The 20,183-nt window shown below is 36.8% G+C and overlaps 1 protein-coding gene across 2 annotated transcripts in view; it reads left to right on the top strand.

Annotated features, from left to right (window-relative positions):
- LRBA (LPS responsive beige-like anchor protein) overlaps nt 1–20,183 on the top strand; it is a 369,174-nt gene that overhangs the window by 228,984 nt on the left and 120,007 nt on the right. For both annotated transcript variants that reach the window (XM_064711253.1, XM_064711252.1), the window contains exons 42-44: nt 17,295–17,412; nt 18,393–18,495; nt 19,694–19,809. In XM_064711253.1, coding sequence (XP_064567323.1) covers nt 17,295–17,412; nt 18,393–18,495; nt 19,694–19,809 — 337 coding nt within the window. The remainder of the gene's footprint in view (nt 1–17,294; nt 17,413–18,392; nt 18,496–19,693; nt 19,810–20,183) is intronic.

Genomic DNA, 20,183 nt, shown 5'->3' with positions numbered 1-20,183 from the left:
AGTGAGCACAAACCTGCCCAGAGGCTGCATGGAATAAATGGTGTGATGGAGCTCCATGTGCTTCTGACACAGAAGGGATGGCAAAGCACCTTTTGGGGTGGGATTTTGTGCTGAGACACTGAACCAATTCGTGGTGTTATTCCCCAGATAGGGAGGGCTGCCTGCTGGTAACAGATACAGGAGTTCAATGTGTAAACTCTGATAAGGCTGACATGTAATTTGTGTTTGATTGTTAATTGTATATAAAGCAGGGGCCTTCACAGATCTTTCACTGAGAGCCCTTAATTGGGAGAAGTAAACCCATGTCATTAAGAGTATATCCTTTAAGGAGAAGGAAGGTAACTTTTTTTAATTAAGCATTTGCTTGATTTTGGTGCTTTTGGTTTTGAATATTTCCTTTTAATATTGTGGAATTAGGCCAACAGTCTCAATTGGTTTTGTCACCAGACAAAAATTTTTTTCCAGGCATCGCATGTAAAACATCTCTCTTTTTTATTTTGAGCTTTTTCTCTAATAGTTAAGTATGTTGAAGTGTCACTAGAGTTAACTGTCTTCACAAAATCTGTCTACTGGGATTTGTAATCAGAACATTTGAATAGCTAGGATTTTGGCAATATTTGTAACTTTTCAGCAAATTACAGTCATATCTCTTTCTGAAGGTAGAAAAATGACATGAAATTTGTTGTTAAAAATTACGCTTTGGACCTAAGAATGTCTTAAAATGAAATCATGGATGTTCTCTGCTTCTAGTATGAGAGAAGTTACCTACTTCTGTAGATGTAAGCATTTTATGGAAGACATTGCAGAGGCACTTGGATTTGCCATTTACATTCTTTTTTGTCACTAAAGAACACAGCTATATTGGAGTACACGTTTTATTATAATTTGTCTTATTTGGGGTGTTTTTATCCCAGAAAGGTATAATCTTTGCAGTTGGATGATTCTTGGAAATTATTTTGAAGCAGAACTAACTGGCTGAGTTATTTCTTCTGCAGTGTATTCTTATAGCTGGCAAAGAGCAACTGTGCTGGAAAACACCTGTGCAGTGGCAATGACAAGGTATTTTCAGAGGCACAAAAGCACACAGTGGTTCCTGAAACTGAGAGGAGGGTTCCACCACCCCATAAATGCCAGTGGGATCTGGCACAAAGTATTGATTTGGGGCTGTTTAATCCTCTTTTTTCAACATCCTGGGCTGCATTTAAAAAGTTATGATCAGCAGGTGTGGGAGGTGATTCTCCCTGTCTGTTCTGCCCTTGTGAGACCTCACCTGAAGTAGTGTCCAGGTCTAGAGTCCTCAGCATAGGAAGGATGTGAATCTTTGGGACCAGGTCTAGAGGAGGGCTGTGACAGTGATCAGAGAGATGGAAGAAGACAGGCTGAGATTTGGGCCTAGAGAAGAGAATGTTCCAGGGACACTTTAGAGCAGCATTTCTGCGCCTAAGTGGAACTTGAAAAAGGAGGGAGAATGAGGATAATTTAAAATGATAAGAGGAAAACTATAGATTAGATGCTGGAAAAAAATTCTTTTCTCAGGGGATAGTGAGGCACTTGAATAGGTTGCCCAGAAAAGTTGTGGATGCCCATCCTTAAAGGTGGTCAAGGCAAGGCTGGATGGGGCCCTGAGCAAACTAATCCAGTGGGTGGCATCTCTGCCAACAGTGGAGTTAGATGCAGGTGATCTTTAATCACAGAATGACAGAATATTTTAGGTTGGATGAACCTCCAAGATCACCAAATCCAACGTTTGACTGATCACCACGTTGTCAACTAGATCATGGCACTGACTGCCGTGCCCATAAAGGTACTTTCCAAACCAAGGCATTCTTAGATTTACCTGAGGAGTCAAGGTAAGGAACTGACCTAACAGGAAATGACCTTTTCTTGCATGGATTTTTGCAAGGGCGATTCCCTGAGCCAACTGCCTCTGTGCCCATAGGAGCATTAATGGCAGGAGCAGGAAGGCAGCAGGACCACAGGGTTCAGCCATTCTCGTGGCTGCCACCTGCTGCGGAGCCATAGCCATAAACTCCACCCATGGGCAAATGGTAACTGCTGGATTGGGATTTTTACTGAGATCCTTTACATCGGTTGGAAACTTAAATGGAGTGTGTTGGGACAAGAATCACAGAAGTGCAGAGTTCAACCCTTTCAGAGATAAATAATCTTGTTATCAAGAACAGTGTCCTTTGGGGAGAAAAGGTCTGGTGTTAAAATAAAGTACAATATATATATATATATAGGGTATTGTCAACTGCCACTGATTTCTACTGCTGTTTTAATGTAACATTTTTGTGGGTTTTGTAAAAAGTGCACATATATATTTGTTGTTTTGGGAATGATCCTAATTACTCTTTTGGCAGTTTGACATCCTTCTGTGTATGTTGGATACAACATCATTTATATATTGTCTCTGGACTGCTTTTCAAACACAGATCCTAAAGCCAAGGATTCCTACTCCAGAGAATAAAAGCTCATTGATATCTCAAGTTGTGTCCTTATGTAGGAGTCAGTTGTTTCTTCTAACTTAATGCTGAAATGTTAAAGCCGCTCTGTCCCCTGTTCCTGGGTAAAAGTTGAGTTTTCTACCATTCCCAACCTGCTCCTTGTAGTGCTCACAGGATAATGATCAGATATTACTGGTATGAGGCTTCCCCCTTGAGAAAGGAAAGGCATTAGTGTGTAAATATTGAATTTTTACTGAGTCTGTGATAGCATCCAGGACTTCATTCCTGTAACCTTAGTGAAGTAGTGAAGGGCTATATGATCTCTATGGCTGCAGGTGCACCAGTGCTATTTAAAATCTGCTTTAATTATGCCTATTATTTGTAAAAATGTTTCTTTTATGTCGTTGTATGTCTTGCATTTAAGCAACATGATGCAGAGATTTTTTTTTCTCCTCTGAAGAAAGTGTTCTGGACAGATAATACTTGGAAAGTAAGAGTTGATTTTTACTTTTTAAAAATTATGCCTTATTTTTTTTGCTTTCAGATTTTTCATTTTTAAATATTTTCAGGTCTAGTGTTCCAGTCCTTTGCCGTACAGTTTAAGCCTAGACATAACCAGTTAGTACTGTTAGAAAAGTCTTACAGGAGTCCTGATTAAAGGATTTTGATAAAGTAATTAAAATATTAGTTAGGTTAATTTCTTTCTTTGGCCTGTCTGTGTTTGTTGCTTCTTAGCATTATAGAGTTTGGGAATCATCATACAAGCATTATCATTCATCTACATATTGGAGCCAGATTTTTTTAATCTGATTTTCAAGAGATTCTAGTGTTAATTTTCTGAACTGTTTGCAAAGCTGCATAATGTTTTAATTTAGTTTGTTTTATTTTATATTTATTGCCAAATGTCATGTTCATAAAATGTAAAATCATACGATGTAGTGTCTCTGGAAATTCTCTTGGCATATTCCATCTAAATTACTTTAAACAACTCTATCAGATTGCTGTTTTCAAAAAGAACTGAATAATTACTATCCTGAATTCCAGCAATATACACAGGTTTGCTGGAGAGAGGAGTAGATAAAGCATATGTTTACATGACTTCTGCAATAAATGGTCTCCCTATACAGTTTGCAAATAGCAATTATAATTTCATGTTAATAAGATGCAGGAAAACGTGCTGAAGGAACAGTGCTTTGCTGCTTTTGTCACAGTTTCATCAAACTGATTTTGTCAGCACTGGAGCATAACCCTTGCCACATCAGTTTGAGTGCTCATTAGGCAGCCGATTTGTCTGAATCCTCATTAATTTGATTAACTCATTTACTTATGGATGGTGACATGTTATGTGGTACAGGAATGGTGGTTAGAGACTGGAATCAAGACTCTCCTTGACTTTGTTAGCATTCAGTTGTTCATTTGTTTCTGCAATAAGCTGCTGCATTCGAGCACTACAGCAACAGTAATTTACATTTTGCAGAAGTGCGGCATCAGCTGAAGGGTTGAACTTATATTGTGTAAACTTACATTGCACCTCTGTCAGTCAACTACAGACAGCAGGTTAGGAGCTTTGTAGGTTTATAGCCTGCTCCAATTCCCTATTTATTTCACTTGAGTACTAGACCTTCCCATAAGAACCTAAACAGCTCACTCAAACATCTGGTTTAATATAAATTAAATAACAAAAGGGAAACAAGTAGAAAACATCCTCAGTTAACTCATTCAGAAGAGGGAGATGTTATTAAGCAGGGATACTTAAAGCACTTTTCTGAAGGATAGGTTTCAGAAAAATGATTAAAATAGAAAAAAGAAATCAGTCAATAATTTAGGTCAAATTCTGTGAATTCACTGTTTAGAAATTTGTATTTTTACAGTTTGATATGTTGATATGCCTCTAATATTTTAAGGTGCTGACTGTGTGCAGTTTTGGATGCCAGCCACTATTTTGGTGGTCATATGTGAAACTGGAAAAGAAAATTTAAGCATGCAGGGTTTAACAAATAATAAAATATTTTGTATGAATTCACTGACTCTGAATTGGAGTGGATGGCAAGCACAGTAACTCATCTGTGTAATTTTGAGTTGAGATCAAATTTAATTTGGGATAGCTCAAGAAACAGTGGAGTATTTCAAATGTGAAGATGAAGAAGCCTGAGTTCTTGAGCAGCCAAATAATAAATTTATGGTGAGAATTGCATTTGCAATTCTAGGGCTGAATGTGCAGCACAAAGATTCCCTGTGCTGTGGTGAAGCAGAATGCTTTTTGTATTACTGGAGTACAAAACAAGCCTCCCCCTGGGCTGGGGCAGTATTGGAGAACCACAGTTTGCAAACACTTTCTCTCTAAGTGCAGGACCAGAAGCAACAATTGGCTACATATTGGCCAAACTACAAGAAAATAAAACCCAAAATGCTTTCAAAGATGAAAGAAGAAACTTGCAAATTTTCAATGCAACTAGCAGCTATCTGTGGTAGTGAGTCAGAGTAGAACCATTCCATCTCCTTCCCCCCTGCATTATTATCCTTCTCCCTGCCCTAGGGGGAATATCTGAATACCTGTTGAACTCCAGCTTTACCCTCAACCATAGTCCTTGGAAAAAGAAAGGATTGGGGAAGCAGCAGGAGGTGACTGGGGATCAATGAGATGCCATGTTTGCAGGGCAGTCACCTGCAAAAATCCTTGGGAAACTGCAGCTTGAATGGAAGGTGGTAGAGCAGGAGAGGGGAAACAGTGTTGGAATTGTTTGGGGAGTAAGGCAAATTTTTAATGGACAGGAGAGTTGGGAGAAAAGGTAGGCCATTGAGGGAACTGTCGAAGTGTGTTTTCAATTTACTATAAGTTAACTAGAGCTTTACTTTAGACTAAGGAGTAGTCGTTGCTTCATTTTAATAAACACTAGTGTGCATTTATGTATACACTCTAAGACTAACTGTTGCAAGCTTTTTGATAATAAAAAATACCATTTCCCCTGTTCAGTCTTCTTGTCCTGAAGTTAGGATTGATGATGTTCTTAGGCTTCTTGTAAGGTTATACCAAATTAAATTTCTGTAGAATTGAAATGAGATCAAGCATGGGAAAATACTCTGTCATTGTAACAATTGCACAATGTTTGTGGTTGTATTGGTTTATTTGGATGTTCAGTTTTACTGAGTCAGTCAGACCAGTCTTGTTTCATTGAGAAGGTGAACAAAGTGCAGGAGATCTTGCATTCTTTCTGTAAAAGAGATTACTTTCACTGAATTAAATAGAGCTATAATTTCACCCGCTCTTTTATATTTTTTGGGAGGAAACAGCTCTAAACACATCATATTTGGGAACTTCTTTATACTAGATGGGCTCTTTTAGAAATGTCATTTATTTTAGTTTACCAATATATGCCTGTATTTGGAATGATGGAGTTTACAGAAACAAGTTCTTTGACTTCTGTTTCAATTCTGTGGAATCATATAATAGAATATTTGCAAATTGCATATGGAACACAGCTAATATTCAAACAGGAGGCTGGTGATCAGAGTTGAATTACTGGGCTCTAAATTTTTCTACATCGACCTCTTTTCCTCCTTCACTTGCTCTGACAGTTACAGACCGTTTCTCTAATAGGGCTTGCATTTGAAGATAAGCCTGCATGTAAACAAATTAACTTTTCTTAAATGGAGAGCCATTTCATCTGCAATAATATACCAATTCATAAACTATCAAAAGCATATTTTTAAAAAAAGAAAAAGATAAATGACCCATTGTATAACACTTACTATTAGGCAGACTAGATGTCCCTGTGTTCTGGGAGATAAGGCTCTTGTATTATTACACCCTAATAAAATGAGTTAATGTTTTAGTATCAGAGATAAAAGGACAGTTGGATATATTTAATAACCAAACTGAGAAACACTTAATTTTAGTTGTCTGTAGCAATATAACACAAATTCCCCTGTAAAACAAATTGCACTTTTGGAATATACTTTAATGTGCATTCGACAAAGGAGAAAATGAGGTGATTGAAGTTCAATTTGTAGCATGTTATTAACCATTTCCGCTTGACTAGATGTGTAAAAGGATAATGGATGAGGGTTTTATTATTGCCTTTCTGCTAAAATGAAGTGGTGTAAAAGATAAGGTGATGAGATTAATGAACATAAGGAAAAGGCGTAATCAATCAAACTCCAACGGGGTGATGAGATGACAGTACTTAAGATTTGCAAGGATTTTAAAAGTGGATTTTATCAACACCGACATTTTTTTTTGGGTGCAATGCTAAGAAGCAGATACTTGCCAATTTCTGGGTTTTTTTTGGTGGGTTCAATTACTACTGTATGTTTGAAGCTTCAACAAATAATGTAACAAATTAAAGTTGTTAAGTCTGTTGTTAAATTTAAAATTCCTATTAAAATCCCCTATAGGGTTATTAAAGGGGCTTGAGCAAGGAAGGATGTTTTGTCAAGCAGGAAGGATGTTTTATTGATCAGTTTATCAGTTCTTCACTGGCGGAATACTCCTAGATGTGTCTGGATGAGTTATTTTTAGTCTGTACTGCTGCCTCAAGTTTTGCATCCAAATCATTTCAGCATTTCAGTCGCTGGTTTTCATGTGCTCAAGGAAGAATGAGAAATGCTTTCCTTGCCCTGTAATAAGTTCTCAAACATGAAACTCTACAAGATTTCAACTTCCAACTCCTCAAATAGAAAATTGATTATCTTGCAATCTACTAAAGTTCCTTGCTGTAAATGTGTTCCTCTTTGTAGGCGAGATATTTTATACTTCAGATCTCAAACCTTCTTTTCTCTAACACATATTTTATAATTGTTACCCATTTGAATATCTATAATATTAATGTGTTATGAGAAAAATTGATTACGGGTGTTTTATTTGTAAGTACTTCAGCTAGAGAAAACCCTAAAGGTAGATTTACTGCCTTAAAATACATTTTTATTTATTTATTTTTAAAGAAAGGAAGAACATTTAGTTCCACATCAAAAATCACTTAAGAGCTGCAAACACCACTGGAAAATCAAATTTTCTAATGCCTTTAGTTTTCTGCTCCTTTTAAAAAACCCTACACCTTTTTCAAAATGTGGACTTGACTAGGAAGGGAGCTGCTATCCAGTTATGGTCTTTTCCCTACTTGAAAAAAGATTTGAGAAGGGCTCCCACATTGTTTCAAATGTGGTAAATGTATTTGATAAAAGTTGCCTATTAAAAGGCTGCCTTAATTTAGTTTTGTAAATGAAACATGCATGAGCAGGATAAATTGCTGTATTTTTGCAAGGAACTTAGTTCTTGGCAGCACTTCGGTCAGGATGGATAGGATATTGCTATGGGGTTAGGATTTTCTAAAGAGAAGCAGTTGAAAAAACTTTTCCCTCTTGGCTTCAGCATTTATGAAACACTGTTAGGTACTGGTTGGAAACTGGGGCTTTGTCAATACTCCCACATTAGACTTGACTTTTTCTGGCTCTTCAGAAAACTTTCAGTTTTGCAAAACAGCATCATGAGTTTGAAAGATAAATGCATAACATAGCCCAGATTAAAATTCTTCACAAGAGCTAATATTTTCACATAAACTTACTGCCCTCTCTCCTCCTGTCATCTGCAGAATTCTTTGATAGACTTATTTTTTATTGGGCCCTCAGGAGTAGCAAGTTTTAGATTTAATACCCCAGGGGGAATGGCAAGGCAAATCATGTTGTTGGATCAATTGTTCAGCTATCCCCAGACTGCTGTCTGTGTATCTGTTACACTTGAATCACATTTTCAAGCCTTTCTTATCAATCATTTGGACTAAAAATGCAGTTTAATTTTCTGTTGCATTTTTAAGCTGAAATAAGGGTTATGTTCTTGTTCTGTTACCCCAGAATCATAGATATGGTTGTAGACCTCACATTAGTTGTGCCCCTGGCTTGCTTAATCTTAGGAAAGGATCTTTTCTTGTAGGAATGCATTAAAACTGAATTTATTTTACATTAGTTTAGCATGTACTAAGAAGAATTTCAGCAGTTGTTGCATAAGACCTCCTCTTCCCATGGCTGCTTTTTTTTCCTTTAACAACATGGGGTAAGTTTTAATTGGACACATTATTTCTATGAGTGATCTTCTGGGGTTTTCCCTTGCAGTCACAGGCTATAACAAAACCTTGGTCCATGATTGATTTCAGTCAATTATTTCTTCTGAGAAATTAATCTACTTTTACAGGAATAGAAGACAAATGTAAGAATACAGAGACAAAATATGAAGTATACTCATGTGGGACTTTGTTACAAGAAGGAGCACATAGGAGACATGTCCTTTGATAACTAAGAACATTTCCTCTATTTTGTTGTCATTTGGCTTTGGTTTACAGTAAATGAACTTGCAGTGAGTTGAGAAGGGCTTGGGCAGTGAAGGATTTTATAGCAGTTCTGTGCTATCTTCTTTCCCAGATTGTGAGGAGAAGAGGAAAAATCTGTTCAGTATTGTATACAGTCCTGGGCATCCCAAATGAGGCAAAGGTACATCAGCCCCTGCAGCTGCCCCACTTTATTTGAAGGGGATTTGGTTCCTGCAGCACTTGAGAGTCTCTGCAGCACAAAGGTGGCATTGAGCCATTTTTACATCCACACCCCTTTGCAAGGGGCACCTTGTGTGCCACATCTCTCACAAAACACAGTGCAGAATCTTGTAATGTGAATGGCTGGCTTGGCAGCTCTGGAGTCTGACTTTTCTCCTTGCTTCAAGAGGCACATCTGTTCTTCTATGTATGGGCTTGCTTCCCATTAATGAGCTGATCAGATGCAGTGTTTCTTGATGACTGGTATTCCAGCTTCCTGCCAGATGTGTGGGGGAGTTTTTGTTTTTGTTTTGTTTCTGATGAAGGGATAGGAAGGTCAGCTTACGGGTCACTGATTTAAAAAAAATAATCATTTTTTGGCATTGAAACTTATTTTTTCATTGCCCATTTGCTTTCTGCTCCTCCTCTCCTGCAAGATCAGATGGAAACAGCAGACGCTGGACAGCTGCCAGTGTTGCAGGTGTAGTGGTTCCTTTTTGGTTGTAGTTGCTGCTTCCACTTGCACATGTTCTGACTGGAGAGACCTTTGCTGGATACATGGAGAAGCAGCCCATGGGAGAAGTCATATCCTGAAAGTGCTGAAATAGGCAGGTGCAGGGCACCAGTGGAAATCTGACATGACTATTCTAATTTGCTGTTCCAAATACAAATTTGAAGAGACATTCATGGCAAACATGAGCCTTACTTTTCTGAAACAGAGGCTCCCCAGGCCAGTGATCACAGTACCAGTCTGACAGAGCTCAAGAAGTGTTTGGACAACACTCCTGGGCACAGGATGTGGCTCTTGGGCACGTCCTGTGCAGGGCTGGGAATTGGACTTCAATGGTTCTTGTGGGTCTCCTCCAACTCAGGATATTCTATGATGTAAAAAGTAAAAAATAAATTCAATGTCTAAATATCTTTTAGAGACAGCAAAACAAAGATGGCTCCTACATTGTTTTCTGTGCCCTGCCTTTGAGATGGATGCTCCTTTTTCTTACATTTCACCATACATAGTCAGTAATACTGCTGTGGATAGGAGCTGCTGTGAGTCTGGCAATTTTCCTAATTTCAGGCTCCACCAATAGTTTGATAAAGACTATCCTCCAGGACTTTTCTGCACTAGGAATTTTATAAAAGGAGAGGGACCAACCAGACTTTAAACTTCAAAGAACTTAAAACATAAGAAAAACCCAAATCTACAACCTTTTTGTCATTATATTAAAAAAAAAATAATCTCCGCTTGATTCCTTTTAACTGTTTTTCTGGCACTTCCATCTTTGAACAAGGGAAAGCGCTTTTTAGGGCTTGTTTTAAAATCCTTTATTTTTAATTACAGTAGTGTTACAACATCACCACATGGTTTTGAGCCACTAGTCCTGTGTTGTCTTACTTCTACTAGGAAAATTTCTGTACAATTTGTATTTTCAAAATATGGATCATGGTCATACTTATCATGCTTATCACCTTGAAAACATAATTTTTTTTTTTTTTTTAATTGGGAATACCAGATTCTGGGCAGTATGCTAAAAGCTTTTGAGGTTAAGATTTAAAAGATTTCTTATTTTATAACCTCCTTTTCAATAATAAAACATTTTCATAATGAATTCTGAATTTGTGTTTCCTTTTTTGTTAGCTCACAAGGAGATGGGAAGACAAATTAATTGATTATTTTTTGCAAAGTGACAATTTGGAACATCTAAAGCTTCCTGTTCTTTGTCTTTTAGTTTTCTGCATTTATAAAGTTGAAGGTGAGCTAACTAACAAGGTAGCAACAGTTGTGATGATGCAAAGTTATGCACCAAAATAGGAGAGCTGTGAGGGACTTTTTGAAGCCATTTAGACACTGCTTCTCAGCTGGAGAGATAAAATGATGGCGAAGGGATTTTTCCCAGCTATTTTTTCAAAATTCTTTCTCACACAGGGTAATGATCATGGAATGCACCACTGCACCATTTATTACTACAAAGTTTTAATACTGGTAATACTTAATTTCAGCATTTTTGATGAATATTCCACTATTTAATATCATCAGCTTCTTTTGACGGCTTCTACACAGTGAGAAATCACTTCATGGAATTCTGCTCACTGATGCTTAAGCTCTCTTCTTGAGCTTTTGCAGGTAATGTCATTTTTTCAATGTATGAAAAATGATAAAAAATGAAATCAAAACAAGCTTTTTTAGTATTTGCACTGTGTCTGTTTAACTAATGGAATTCATTGACACATGAAATCCGGAAGTTGCATGAAGTTTATTGCCGTCCAAAAAGACTAGGTTGAGTTATTTCTAAATGATGGAAAGATTCTTGGTTATGATTTGTTGTCTGTATCATTTTACATACCAGGTATATGAAGTCTGTGTATGTATGAACATCAGTGCTGTAGCAAATAGCATAAACAGGTAACCCTGGTAGAGGAAAAATATTGCTCATCTCCAGGTGATGGAAACATCTGTATGAGCCTTTTGTATCTACCTCTTGAGGAGCAGATGCAGCTAGCTCTTAGATCAGAATGTAACTAAATCAAGATATCAGTCAACTCCTACAAGAATCTGTGAATTCTTGCAATTCTGGCTCCTTTTTTATCATAAATAAGCCTGCTGTTGTATTTTGCAAAGAACGTAATAACTTCATGTCCTTAACCTTGCAGGGCTTGGACAGTCACCCTAACCTGTATTAATTGTCTTCTTTTTAAACTTCCACTATCTGAGGCTGCATAATTTACCTTGCATAATTGTCTTTAGCAATCAGAAATTCCTGTTCTTTGGGTTAATTACATGTTTTCTGATAGTGGTAATGAACCCCTGCTCTCTAAAACCCAGCAGGGTTAATCAAGAGGGACAAAAAATTGTTTATGAGACCCAGTTGAAGGAAGTAAGAGAGTTGGTACTAAATCTGCTAACATTGTTTGCAGATATATGTGAGGTGTTTAGAACCATGTAGCCAAATCAGAAAAGTTCTGAAATACAGGCTCCCTCAGTAATTTTATTTCCAAGTTAGATTGGGATAATCAGGAAGAAAGTTAGTAGATCACTTTAAGAAAATTTAGATTGCACACAGATTTTTTCACACTGAAGTACAGCTTAAGTGGCAGGATAAAGGGAGAATATATATAGTTGTGCATTACTTTGTTTTAATAATCTGGGAAGTATTTTTCATGCTATCATATATGTACTGAACTGTGGTCTGCGACAGTTAGACTTTATTCTTATTATTCCTCTTATTTCCAAGCACATGGTGTTTCTTTTTTTATTGTGTAGAGAGAAATTATTTCAAAACTGAATGGATCTAGAAGCAGAACTAAATCCTAACAAAAGATTAAACTATTTACAGGTCCTGAGGCCTTAAGGTATTTTAGGCTAATATAAACAGCATAATGTGAAATGGGAATTTCAGTTTGTGGTAAATCTGTCTGTCCCCAGCAGCTTCAGATAAAATAATTCTATCCTTCTCGAGCACATCAATTTGCTAGTCGGTGGTTCATGTATCAAAGAGCATTCTGTGAAAATATCAATATCATTGGTTAATATAAATGAAATTAATTTTTAAAGCTGGGCTAAAGGTTGACATCTGAAAAATTGCATTACTTTGCAGAAGAGAAATTTCTGTCTTCCAGTGAAATTTCAGGTCATAAGGGCAAGTAATTTTCACAATCTTCAATGGGAACCAGTGAAATATGAACTTCATTGTCACCTAGCCCCAAAGCGATAAGATAAAATGAGCTGATACATCATTTGCTGTGGTTTTATCATCTCCTTCAGTAATTGGAAGAGAAAACATAAGAGTCCTTTACCACCCCCCTCCCCAGTCCCTTCACCACCCACACCCAGGCATAAGCCATTTTGCTCTGATCAATACAAAGGTCACTGAGTATTTATTTATTTATTTTATTTTTTTATGCTGGCTAAAACTGTCTAGTGGAACATTAAAGTAATGAATATGTTTAATTGAGTTTGTCACCCATGAAAATGCTGAACAGGATTGTGTAACAGACTGTGCATGCTCACAGGGGGACTGGCTGCTGCTCACTGCCTGTGGATTTCAGTGGCTGATTTTGTAAATATCTGAGATTTAAAGCAAGCATTTTATATGCTGCTTCTGTGAGAAACCTAAAATAAACCAATGAACAACTCTGATTTATTGAAGAGTATGTTGATGTTTAAGATTGTTAATAGTCTGATCTAATTCCCTGTGAATTCAGATGTATTTAAACAAAGAGCAGAGTCAGACTCTTTCAGTGTGAATCCTGCAGCCAGGAATCAAATAATACCTGGACAGTAGAATCCTAGGGTTCTCAGATGCAAGGCTGAGGTTAAGGTACAAATCCAGCTTTCTTGTGAACTGAGTGTCAGATTTTGGAGCCTCTGAGTGCTGTAATTTTGCCTTCCTGACTACAAATAACTCCAAATGACCTAGAATGTTGCTAGAATGTATTTATAAATTTTCTCTCAACTGTAATCAAATTAGAATGTAGGTTAAATGCTGTATATTTTTATTCGGTGCTTTGTTGGGTTTTTTTCTTTGTCTTGCATTATAACTTATTTAAAATTAGACAAATGTGCATCAGCTTTTTAAATAAGCTATTTAGCTTTTATTTTACTCATGGCAGTTAAGTTGGCTGGCATATTAAAGTAATATAATTATTCAATTACTGTTTCAGTTCTATAACCCATTTGCAGACTTAATTACTTCTAGCCTATTCACATTTTCAAGATCAATAGTACTTTTCTCTAAAATAAAATAAAATATACGATAGGTGATTGGCTTGCTTAACAGGTAGAGCAAAATGTTCATTTAGTCTTCAGTAAAATATTACTTTTCTAATTCAGGAGGCAGCTGCAGTGATGGGAGTGGTTTTTTAAATATTGCATGAAGTCTTTTACAATAAACATTGTTTATGATAAACATTCAGGAGGGGTTTGAAGAAAAGGTAGAATGGAATGGGGCATTTGTATTAAAAACTGAAATATCACAGAATAGCTTCCAAGTAAATTAGTTTTTTTATTGGGAAATTAGCAGATATATGACTGTAAATTGTGAGCACTTATGTATGATCTTAATTTGTTTTCGGCACTGTGCTACCTGAGTTTTCCTGCTACTCTGATTTCAGAGTCTCCTCCAAGTAGAATTTGAATCTGGCTGTTCTTTACTCACTGATTTCTTAGGGAGTTTCTGACAGCTGTGCAGTGTTGGGGCCATCACCATGAGTACAGAGACTGAGTACAGGTTTAGACCTTCATTTCTAATACTTGAAGTGAAAAAAGGGACTTCATTCAAAGGGGAAAGTAATTTTGTATTTTTAGTAATGTTGTCATGATACCTGTTCATCTGGTGTTGCCAAAGTCTAATTACAGAGCAGTCTGATGAGATTTTTGAAACTGTAGAACTTAACAGTTGCCTCATTAGTTTATATGTTTTTAAATAAAGTGGTAAACAGTATAAATTGTCTTTTCTTTTGTAAAGTGTTGTATCTTTTGAAACAAATTAAATGTGCAGTAGATTGAACTTCAGTCTGATGTGTTGAATCAACTGAAATTTTGTGAATACTTTCTCACATGAGGAAGGCAGTATTATTTCTACAGATTAAATTAGATGTACACTCTCATTAGTCTGTGCTCCACAACTTGTTCCAAAACTGGAGGTGACAAAGGCAGAAATGAGTTGGTTTTAATCTTAAAATATTGTATGATGGTATGAAGAAGATAGCTGTTCTTAAATTCTGAAGTGGAGCTCTGTGATGTGTGGCTTTTGGGTGAAAACAGGCAAATGCAAAAATAGTTCTTGAAAGTTGTAGTTCTGATGTCAGAAGTGATTTTAAAAAAAAATTTGTTTCCCAGAATAAAAATGCTGAATTTTATTTGAAGAACGAGCCAGTTTCTGCAACTAGCAGTTTCTAATAATATTTTCCAGGGAGTGAAAGGCTGCCCTGGATTTCCATGAGGAACACTTAGCCATAGACACGACAGAAATGTGTTTGTCCCCTGGACCTGTCGCCCGCCGTAGGTGGAGGCCGTGATGAGCGGGCCGCGCTGCGTTGCCATGGCAGCTGCTCCACTGGCGGGCTGTGGAGCCCTGGCTGGGGCGCTGTCGGTGTGCCCGGAGCTCCAGGGAGCCCAGGGTCCCACAGAAGGGCTGCTCCAACCTAATCCAGTTTTAATTGAACTCCAGAGACTTTGAAGTGAGGCTGCAGAGCAGGCAGAGCCTGCTCCAGCCCGGAATGACGCCCTGCTCAGCCCGGCCTCAGCTGCTTGTGTCTCCTGATCAGTTTTGTTAACGAGTGCTTCAGAGGGGCTTACAGCAGTGGCTGTGGTGGTTCTGGGGTGCAGGTCCAGCTCCTGCTGTAAATCCTCTCCCTCTGAATTCAGTTACTTCACCTATTTCATTGGCTCTACGAGGAGCACAATGCGAGCCACCTCTGCTCTTTTCAAGCTGGTGCTTTTCCTCCCAGTTTTAGGGAGGCTGCAGGCAGCAAGCTCAGTCCTCGTGTGGGGTTGGCAGTCTCACAGAAAATGCTCACTTCACAGTGAAAGGAGTAATTATTTAGAGTGCTGGTTTTACTCACACTATCCACATAGTAAATGTTTGAATTTACCATGCATAGACCAATGGGGACAAACGGGCTGTTGGTTTTAATTGTGGCAGAAAAGTAGAGGTTACTACGTTGCTATCTGTCTCAAAAAAATCAAACATTGCAATTAGAAGCTCCAATTTCAGGATCATAAGATGGATGAATATCATCAAAAAATACCAAGAGATTTCTGTACATGAGCACTGCAGCTTTGTCTCCTTTGTTACCTCTTTTGATGTTGTATTCTTGGAGGATATTTACAAGCATATGACAAAAACCATGCACAGTGGTTCTGAGTAGCACCACAGAATTATACAAATCTGCCAATTTATGTGGATGGGATAGGGGTGTACTATGGGAAGTGTCTGTGTGGCCCAAGTCTGTTGGTTTCCCAGTTCCAGAAATGTTAGCAACCATTGACAATCTCTGGTCCTTTCATCACATTTCTAGAATTTTGTACTGGAAGATTTATATGGTTTTTTCCTTGTCTTTCTTTGTGTGTGTGTTTGCTGGGAGAGAAGGTGGCACTTGTATTGAGGTGAAGATTATTTGCTTTGTATGTTCTGATCTGTGTTATCAGCTTTTGGTTTGCCAGTCTTGCTTGCTTTTAATTCACAAAACTGGTAAAATATTTTATGCTATATTGTGTAGTGCTTTCATAATGGTGCATCTGTTCTCTGTGCTACAAAAATGCAGGTTTTATTTGTCAATATATGCTACATGCAAGGCAAAGTCCTCCTTTGTTAAAAACCTGTAAACAAGTGATTGACTTAATTAACAGTCTTTGTTATGTTAAGGACTTGAATTTCACTTTTTCATTTTTGTACACAATGTATTTATTGCTCAAGTGAAATTGTGGTAAGAATGATGTTAACAAGGATTGCATATGAGTCTCTTTTTCTGTGATGGTTTTCTATTAAGTGCTTTTGTGTTTGCTAAGATTGACAAATCTCAGATTTTCCTTCTCCTATAGTTTGTTAATCTGAGGTAGAGAAGTGTCCAGTCTCTCTGTCCTTTAACACTTACATAATTAAGCTTTGAAATGGAAAGGAAAAAGTGAAGCAACAAAGAAACAAAGTGGCTGAGGACTGAAAATGGAATTAGTTTGAATTGTGAAGGCAGACTAAGCATCTGTGTCTGTCAGATGGGATGACAGGAATTGTAACAAGTTACTTTGACAACCGCTTACTCCGCAGAGAGATTATGCTGAGTTCATTTGCAGGTTTGTGTTTAACCTTAGCTGACAAAATGATACTTAACCTCTTACCACAGCCAACCTTTCTAGTTCCAAAATTAATGAACGCTGCCTTAACGGTAAACCTAAGGAACATTCTTTTTCTTCAAAGACATTTTTTTCTTGCTTATTGTTACAGGCCTGTGATTACAATGCTGAAGGAAGTGCAGATACATCTAATGCTACTAGAAATGCGTTTCTGAATACAGTTTTATGCTTTGCTGAAATGCTGAACATTTAATAATGTTTTTGAAACTCTGAAACTGTTATGAAAAATAGACAGTTGTATTTAAAGGAAAAGATGCAAGCAAATGTTTAAAATATTTAGCATGAATAATTTAATTCAGGAGTACAAGAAATGTATTAGAGATTCATAGCATGATTTGAAGTTTGACCATATTTTAATTTTGCTGCAGGTTTTGCATGTAATTGGTAAAATGCATGTTTGTGGGTCAGAGTTTCTCTTTTGCAAGGTATTACCTGTCCAGCTAACATATTTAAAACATCCTTTCTGTCTGTTTCTCCTAGATTCTGGCATATACAGAAGGACTCCATGGAAAATGGCTCTTCTCAGAGATTCGATCTATCTTTTCCCGACGTTACCTCTTGCAAAATACAGCACTGGAGATATTCATGGCAAATAGAGGTACAGTGAGCTTAAAGAAATGACAGGTGTGCATGTGGGGACTTGTGCATTCTCCTTGGATGTTTAGCCATGTCTGCTTTGACATGGATTTGTGTAGATAGAGGAAGGGCTTGGATTAAATGTATTGGTATTTAAGTTAGTATTTTTTGTAATTTAGTTTCTCCTTCCAATTCTTTTTTCAATGATAAATTATGATAAACCATGAAAACTGTGCATTATCAATGCCTCACTTTCATTTATATCCACGTATTTATTTGGCATTCTCTGAGGACTCCTGCTCAGGGCAGTCCTACCTCTGATCTGTTATGCATGAAGGATTTTTGTGTCCCCTTGGAGGGTTGATAGTTGTTAGTTATACACACCAAGAACAACGGAAGGAAAGAATTTCACTACTGGATTAGACCAGTGACTGCTATGCCTTCATGCTTTATTTAAAATGTAGAACATTTTTTTGGTAATGGCATTGTCCAACAGAATATTAATCATATGTATAAACACTTGTTGTACTCTCTGAAGTCATAAATGGCCACTGGTGATACCATAATTAGATTGTTATTTAGGTTTTTAGGTTGCTGTTTCAGAGGTGTCATTCACATGTTTCAGACAAAATAGGAAGATAGTATTTCAAACACTATCTCTTGAAAATATCTAGAATGTAAATTAGTAAATGTATGAACTAGTTAATACATACATTTTTTTAATTAGTTCTAGACAGTCAATCTGTGCATATAAGTTTAATTTCTATTCATAGAGGGAAAAGGATGGAGAACTTGTAAGATGTGCAACAGTGTCAACTTCTGTTGAAATTCCTGTTACTGATATATAAAAGGACTTCTGGAAATTTAAAAAAAATATGTCTGCAGCATCCTGAAGGAAACTTGACTGATCTGTTGAGCACCTGAGCTTAGGGTTGCATTGTGTTGGTTGAGAAAGCCTGAAATGTGTAAAATCATGCTGTGTTTCTACTCTTGTACTCACAGTGGGTGTCATGTTCAACTTCCCTGACCAAGCAACAGTAAAGAAAGTGGTTAACTGTCTACCTCGGGTTGGTATTGGTACCATCTTTGGATTACCCCAGACCAGGTATTTTACAATCTGCATTAATTTTATCTGTCAGCTCTAAGAGTTGTTTTTATTTTCATCAATGGTGTGAGGCATTTACACCTACTAGTTTACAGAACATGGTGCAGGAAACCCTTAGGGAGTGGTATCTTGATTTTTGTGACTTAAATTTTTTATTTTTAATCAATTTCTGTACATAGAAATGGAATTAAAATAGTTTGGGATGTTTTATGTTGTGTTTTGTAGCTTTTTTATAGAGTCCAGGAAAAAAATAAATCCCTTGGATTGCTGCTATAGCCACTCTGTAAGAACATCTGGATTTCTATTTACAGAAACAAATTATGTGTGAAAAATTTTAAATGTACATTGAAGACACATTTGCTCAATATTTCACATCTATTTGTACTGATCAATTTGTTTGCACAATAATGTAGGTTATTAAAAAACCCCAAACAGTTACAGTTTCCTTGAATGGTTTACCAATACCTGTAAAGATTTTTTAAACTAAAACTACATTTATTTTTTTTCTTTCCTCCCTAAGTGATGTGGGTTTGGTATTTACAGATGTTTTTGTTATGAACAAAAGTGTCTTGGGAATTTTATGATAAACTCTTCTCTGTTTGATTTATCACTCCAAGGAATGACTTTACAGTCTTCTTTCACAAACATTAGGAAATCTGGCATCAAATTCTCAAAGTTTGAGTTATTTATGACTAACTCCCCAACACTGCCCAGAATTTAAACCTCAGGAGGATGGACTTCATAATGAAATTCTATCATCTTATCATTGTTTTCCTTTGTTCTTGAGGGATTTAAAAAACCTCTCCTTAAAGATGACTTGATTCTTATGTGAAATTCTAAAAATATTGTAATTTTATTATTTAATGATATTCCATCTCTAAATCTCCAGTAAAATATTTCTGTAATACATCAAGCCATCATGAAGCAGCTGAATTTGCACAGCTGTAAAGATTTCTGTTGGAAAGTTTTCAAATCTTGACATATCCAGCTGTCAGATGCATTAATTCTTTTTATTCTTATTAGATTATAAAACTTCAAAAATGAACTTCAAGTATCCAGGTGGCAGTTTGATTTCCAGAGAAATTTAGCCCAGACCTGGTAAAAAGAATATGTACTACTGCCACTAAAAATCAGCTATGGAAAAAAGGAAGCCCCACCAGTTTTCTCATTATTTTTTTCCAATTTTCTATTTTTTCAGACGCATTTCTTTGGCTAGTCCTCGACAGATCTTCAAAGCTTCCAACATGACCCAGCGATGGCAGCACCGAGAGATTTCCAACTTTGAATATTTGATGTTTCTAAACACTATAGCAGGTATTGCTAATTATTGTTCATCCAAATGACTGTAATTACACATAAAATGAGTTAGCCATGGCACAGTCTCAGCAGCCATGGGGCACAACTATATTTTGCTCTTGTAATGAGTAGTTTTGTCTATGTATGATTGTGTCCTGAAAAGCTTCACACAAATCCTCCTAAATTTAATTAATTGGTAATTATATTTATGTTTATGTAAGGTTAGAGAGGTATTCATAACATCGTACTGAGCTGCACCTAAAGTCAAAATATCATGACTGTTGTGGAGGGACAGGAAGTATATACACTGTTACTATTTAACAAAGCCTCAGAAATAGGAACTTCCTTATCTTCAGTATTCTAAGTTTTAATTTTCATAAGTACTATCCTCC

Source organism: Zonotrichia leucophrys, chromosome 4, assembly GCF_028769735.1.
Source record: "Zonotrichia leucophrys gambelii isolate GWCS_2022_RI chromosome 4, RI_Zleu_2.0, whole genome shotgun sequence".
Lineage (NCBI taxonomy): Eukaryota > Metazoa > Chordata > Aves > Passeriformes > Passerellidae > Zonotrichia > Zonotrichia leucophrys.
This window is presented reverse-complemented; position numbering and strand designations above follow the sequence as displayed.